We start from the raw sequence: 6,185 nt of genomic DNA, 5'->3' as shown, positions 1-6,185 counted from the left end.
ATAACCAAAGGCAGACCAAAAGAGAGAGAGAGAGAGAGAGAGAGAGAGAGAGAGAGAGAGAGAGATTGGTCACCTAGTCACAAAATGACACATGACACAATCAGGGGAAATCTACATGATGAAAGAAAGGTGTGTTTGTCTTGTAACTGTTTTGCTCTAAGACTAGACTTGGGTCAAAATTCTCATCCTAGCAGAACAACCTAATTAAGGTTGATGACAAGAAGAAACTAGGGGAATGGATCGGCCTCTAAAACTGACCGACGAGGGAACCCCCTTCGAGTGGTTGGCTGTAGTTACATTAAGGTTAAGGAGTACGGCAAAGAATCACAAACAAACAAAACAAACACTGTCCTCCCGTTGTTCATCGATTTGCTCGAGTGGGCCCAGTGACGTCTCCACTTTGAGACTTGTTGTTACTGTTTTTGGCATATTTTTGGCATATTGAATATGCCATGAGTCCTCTTGGTAGTTTGCCGGGCTCCCCAAGAGGGGCGGAGGAATCAAACCCGGCTTGACCACGCCGAGCTGGCTGCATTCGAGGCAAACACCCTACCGCTGTCCTATCGCTCTTCAGTAGCACATATACTAAAATTGGAACGTCAAAGAATCACAACATCATTCAAATATATTGAAGTATTGCTTCAAATAATTTGAAGCAAACAATGATCAAATAAGAAATATATTGAAGTATTGCTTCAAATAATTTGAAGCAAACAATGATCAAATAAGAATTTTGGCTCTTTAAAAAAGTTCTAGCCCACTGATAATTATCTGTGTCATTATGAATAACTTAGCCTTATGGGCTATCTTCTTCTCTGTAAAATAGGTTTAATAATAATAACTGTGGGGCAATCAAATGAAATAATATGTGCACAGCACTTAACATAAAGCCTGGCTTATGTAAAGTCCTTGTTGGTTATTTCTATTCATGTAATCAAAAGGAATGTCAAGGGCCAGAGAGATAGTACAGTGTGGCTGACCTGGATTCAATCCTTGACACTTCATTTGGTTCTCAAAGCACTGCTAGGAGTGATCCTTGAACAGAGAGCCAGGAATAAGTCCTGAGCACTCTCAGATGTGACCCCCAAAATGCGAAAATGGGAACGAGTATCTGCTGGAGTCAGGCATGTTGTAGGCACGAATGCTTCAAGACACTGGTCCTTTTTCTGTAAGCGTTTCTAGTCGTGATTGGAGAAGGCAGGGAAGCAAAATGCAGTTCCAAAGATAGAAAGTAATCAAGGAAATCATAAAGGGAAAGACTTGAGGGCAGAGTGATCTTTGAGATGGACCTTGAAGGATATGAAAAACGTGGAGCGAGTGATGACGAAGCCACCTACTTTCAGGAAGAAGGGAGCAAATGCGAAGAGACCTGTTGAGCAAGAGAGATGAGGAAGGGTCAGTGTCGGGCCAGGTCAGCATCAGGAGGCCAGGCCAGGAAAAACAGCAGCATAATCGCGAGGTTGCGGGTTGGCAGGGCCATGCTACAGGGTCTGGCTTCACATGATGTCCCACTGAGACTTAGGGGCAAGGGGTGGTAAAAAGATCTTCTATTTGGCTTCCACTGTTACTGTGTCTGGCATATCGAATACTCTCGGTAGCTTGCCGGGCTCTCCGAGAGGGGCGGAGGAATCGAACTCGGGTCGGCCATGTTGGCCGCTTGTAAGGCGAACGCCCTACCGCTGTGCTATCGCTCCAGCCCTGTTAAACATTCAAATATTAATCTTTGTGTGACCTTTAGCTGTTATTGTATTAGTGCTATATTTAATATCGGTGATGTTGCCCAGACTGATTCCCCTGGTTAGGAGGCTAACGAACCACATCCAAACTATTCCCCCCCTCCCCCCCCCGGTGTTATCTCAGTTTCTTTGCTTAAGATATTTCAAAGCACAAAAGTGCCTCGGCTCTTGGACACATACCTGTCTGTGGATGTGATCTGGTGAGAAAAATGACTGGATCAGGCAGGTGCATGATGTATTTTATTTGAAGTTTAAAAAGAAAGTCACATTGGCTTCATCTAATTGATTGTAAGTGAGGGAGCATGGATTTAAGACACAGCCACAGAAAACTGATTGTTTTGTTCCCATGTTGGTTACTGCATGAATGAAATGCTTGAATGAATGAATTGAGAGCCAAGTCCAAGGGCTTTTCAGGGAAGGGCCGTGAGGCCCCACCTTCTGGAGAGGGGAGGGGAGGAACAAGCTCCTAAGGACCTAGGATACAGAACTGACCCCCCACCCCCACCCCCACCCCCAGCCCTGGGTCCTGATTAATTTGCATCAAGACTAAGGATTTTAAGGTTTGCACACATTGGTTTCTTTCTTTTTTTTTTTTTTTTTTTTTTTTGCTTCTTGGGTCACACCCTGACCAGCGATGCTCAGGGGGTCACTCCTGGCTCTGCACTCAGGAATTACTCCTGGCAATGCTTGGGGAACCATATGGGATGCCGGGGATTGAACCCGGGTCAGCCACATGCAAGGCAAACGCCCTACCCGCTGTGCTATCGCTTCGGCCTCTCGTTGGTTACTTCTGTTATCCCGTGGAAATCCTGTGATGTCTAAAGAACTGTAGCACTGTCCTCCCGTTGTTCATCGACTTGCTCCAGGGGGCCCAGCAACGTCTCCATTGTGAGACGTGTTACTGTGTTTGGCATATTGAATACATCATGGGGAGCTTGCCAGGCTTTGCGTTGCGGTGATGTCTAATATACATTTTAAAAGTTCTCTTATGAGGGGAGCCTGGGGATATTCATAGAAACGAGAAGGCAGGTCCAGGTCCGTCCAGGAAGGTGCTGTGTGCATGGAGAGGCCAGCAGAGAAGGCAGAGGTCACTCGCCTGTAAGGGGACAACAGAGCAGGCAAGGTTGGGCAGTGGCATCTCCCGCGACGCTGCATGTCCAGGCCCACAAAGATGAGACCCTCGGAGGGCTGCTGGACTTTCCAAGGCTCACCGGCCTTCCAAGCCCGCAGCCCAGCCCGGGAAGCAGGAGGCCAGGCCCATCTTTGAGCCAGGCCAAGATCCTGAGGTCAGAAACTGGGAACGTTGGTGGAGGGAAGAGGACACTGGTGCAGGAATTGATGTTGTTGGAACACTGCATACCTGCAACCCCACTGTCCACTGTCCACTGTCCTCCCGTTGTTCATCGATTTTGCTCGAGCGGGCCCAGTAACGTCTCCATTGTGAGACTTCTTGTTACTGTGTTTGGCATATTGAATACTCTCGGTAGCTTGCCAGGCTCTCCGAGAGGGGCGGAGGAATTGAACCCGGCTAGGCCAGGCTAGCTGCGTGCAAGGCAAACGTTCTACCGCTGTGCTATCACTGCAACCTCGTCGTGAATAACTTTGTCTTTCACGGTGACTTTTAAAAAAAAAGGGACCCCCCCCCACCAAAGAAGACCTAGGGGAGGGGGAAAGAATCCCCCTCTTGCAAAGCAATTGAGCTCGGCTGAACCACACCCCCAACTTTGGGCTGGGTCACCCCTGCCCCTGTCCCAGAGCCGTGGCAGCCTGGGCGAGGTGCCCGGAGGTGTGTGTGTTGGGGGGCGGGGGGGGACTCCGGGCAGGGGCGTGCGCGGAAGGGTTGCAGCGAGTCTCAGATCCGCATTTTAAGCTTTTGCTGGGACCCGCCCCCCCTCCCCCAGGTGTCTCCGTCACCCCGAGCCCGTTGCCGGGTCCTCAGCCCCCAGCGCGCCTTCTCCGCGGCTCCTTCCGTCTGGTCCTGGGCAGAGCCCGGCGCTCGCGCTCGCCGCCCGCGACTTTCCCCGGGCGCTGCCAGTTCCCGCAGTCGGGGCAGCCTCGCCCCTTCTCTCCCGCCCTCCCGCCTCCTCCCGTCTGGGGTTTGCTCGGCTCCGAGCGGGCGGGGCGCGCTCCGCCCCCAACTTCCATACAAGGGGCGCGCGGGCCCGCGGGGCGGGGCGGAGGGGAGGCGCCTTCGGGCCTTTGCAAAAGCCGCGACCCCCGCGGCCAGCCCCGAAGCCGTGCAGCCGGCGCCGTCGCGCGTGGAGGGACCCTGGCCCCGCTGCCCGGGCTGTCTCCCCGCCAGGTAGGACGTCGCTCGTGGGCCTGACCTCCACCTGGAGCAGGAGGCGCTGAAACAACCCGTGCACGTCTCACCGTGCGTGCGTGTGTGTGTGTGTGTGTGTGTGTGTGTGCGCGCGCGCGTGTGTGTGGCTTGTTTTCATTGCTGTTAATTTTTTTTGGCCAGTTATTCATACTCATTGCATTCATTGCTAATTGGCATTTATTAGTCCCAGTGCTAGTTATTTATTCGTTGCTAATTCTCTATTGCTGTTTTTTTTTTGCAAAAAAATTTATCCCCCCACGCTGTTTATCCACGGCTAGTTGTCATTGATTAGATCCGTGCTAGTTGTTATTCTACGCTACGCTAGTTGTTGCATCCACACGCCAGTTGTTTATTTAGCCCTCGCGAGTTGTTATTTATTGGCTCCTGCGCTCGCTCCCCTTTGGGGTTCGTTGCTACAAAGGGAGTATTGGGCTGATGGGGGGGGCGGCTGGTGTGTGTGTGTGTGTGTGTGTGTGTGTGTGTGTGTGTGTGTGTGTTGGGCAGGAGCCGGACAGTGACGGGCCGATTCTCTTCGGACAGGTGACCATGGCGGCGTCCCTGCCCACCCGCCGCCCGGCCGTGTCCACCTTCCTCGCCGGGCTGCCGTCCGTGGCCGCGGCTCCCGCCAACCAGAGCGCAGAGCCCGCGCCGGGCAACGAGTCCACGGCGGGCCCCGGCGGCGCGGCCGTGACGCCCTTCCAGAGCCTGCAGCTGGTGCATCAGCTCAAGGGGCTGATCGTGCTGCTCTACAGCGTCGTGGTGGTCGTGGGGCTGGTGGGCAACTGCCTGCTGGTGTTCGTGATCGCGCGCGTGCGGCGGCTGCACAGCGTCACCAACTTCCTCATCGGCAACCTGGCGCTGTCCGACGTGCTCATGTGCGCCGCGTGCGTGCCGCTCACGCTGGCCTACGCCTTCGAGCCGCGCGGCTGGGTGTTCGGCGGCGGCCTGTGCCACCTGGTCTTCTTCCTGCAGCCCGTCACGGTGTACGTGTCGGTGTTCACGCTCACCACCATCGCCGTGGACCGCTACGTCGTGCTGGTGCACCCGCTGCGCCGCCGCATGTCGCTGCGCCTGAGCGCCTGCGCCGTGCTGGCCATCTGGGCGCTGTCCGCGGTGCTGGCGCTGCCCGCCGCCCTGCACACTTACCACGTGGAGCTGCGGCCGCACGGCGTGCGCCTCTGCGAGGAGTTCTGGGGCGCCCAGGAGCGCCAGCGGCAGCTGTACGCCTGGGCGCTGCTGCTGGTCACCTACCTCCTGCCGCTGCTGGTCATCCTCCTGTCGTACGCGCGCGTCTCGGTGAAGCTGCGCAACCGCGTGGTGCCGGGCTGCGTGACCCGGAGCCAGGCCGACTGGCACCGCGCGCGCCGCCGCCGCACCTTCTGCCTGCTGCTGCTCGTCGTGGTGGTGTTCGCCCTCTGCTGGCTGCCCCTGCACGTCTTCAACCTGCTGCGCGATCTGGACCCGCGCGTCATCGACCCCTACGCCTTCGGGCTGGTGCAGCTGCTGTGCCACTGGCTGGCCATGAGCTCCGCCTGCTACAACCCCTTCATCTACGCCTGGTTGCACGACAGCTTCCGCGAGGAGCTGCGCAAGCTCTGGCTCGCGTGGCCGCGCAAGATCGCCCCGCACGGCCAGAGCATGACCGTCAGCGTGGTCATCTGACGCCGCTGGCGCGCGGCCTCCCAAGAAAGGCGCCCCCGCCCACCCGCCCCCATCCCCAAGACCCCCTTAGTTGGTGGTGGCCAGCACCAGAGCTGAGCTTCCTCCAGCGAGGCCCTCCTGTCCAGCTGCCTCCCCTCGTTCCTGTGTCTGTCAAGTCTCCGGTGGGGTCTTGCGCGTGACTTGAAGGACCCTGGGGGGCGTGGGCAGGCGTTATTTCCCTCTTTTGTCCCTCAAAGGCGGGCGCAGCTTTCTCCCAGGTCACAACGGCCACGCCCTGGTCTTTGCCCTTTTCTTCTCTTTGCTTATCTCTGAGATGAAGGGACAACGTGGGTGAGATTTGAACGTAAGGTGCTGCTGTTGGCATTGCTTTGCAGTGGCCTCTCCTGAAGCGTCGCAGCTGAGACACGCTACCTGATTTTGTTTAGAAGGTTTCAGCGTGTTCGTTTCTAGGATTCTAGGAAAAC

At 55.6% G+C, this 6,185-nt stretch overlaps 1 protein-coding gene across 1 annotated transcript; it reads left to right on the top strand.

Moving 5' to 3' along the window:
* The first annotated feature begins 3,950 nt into the window (after positions 1–3,950).
* On the top strand, positions 3,951–5,721 carry PRLHR (prolactin releasing hormone receptor). Its single transcript, XM_056120931.1, has 2 exons — positions 3,951–4,038; positions 4,600–5,721. Exon 2 carries the CDS (start codon positions 4,606–4,608, stop codon positions 5,719–5,721), a length of 1,116 nt encoding a protein of 371 aa, XP_055976906.1. The 5' UTR covers positions 3,951–4,038; positions 4,600–4,605.
* The last annotated feature ends 464 nt before the right edge of the window (positions 5,722–6,185 follow it).

This window comes from Sorex fumeus, unplaced genomic scaffold (genome assembly GCF_029834395.1).
Source record: "Sorex fumeus unplaced genomic scaffold, SorFum_2.1 ptg000043l, whole genome shotgun sequence".
NCBI lineage: Eukaryota > Metazoa > Chordata > Mammalia > Eulipotyphla > Soricidae > Sorex > Sorex fumeus.
This window is presented reverse-complemented; position numbering and strand designations above follow the sequence as displayed.

Bases quoted from the DNA above. Each gene is read 5' to 3' on its own strand.
- PRLHR (XM_056120931.1), top strand. From the start codon at position 4,606: ATGGCGGCGTCCCTGCCCACCCGCCGCCCGGCCGTGTCCACCTTCCTC.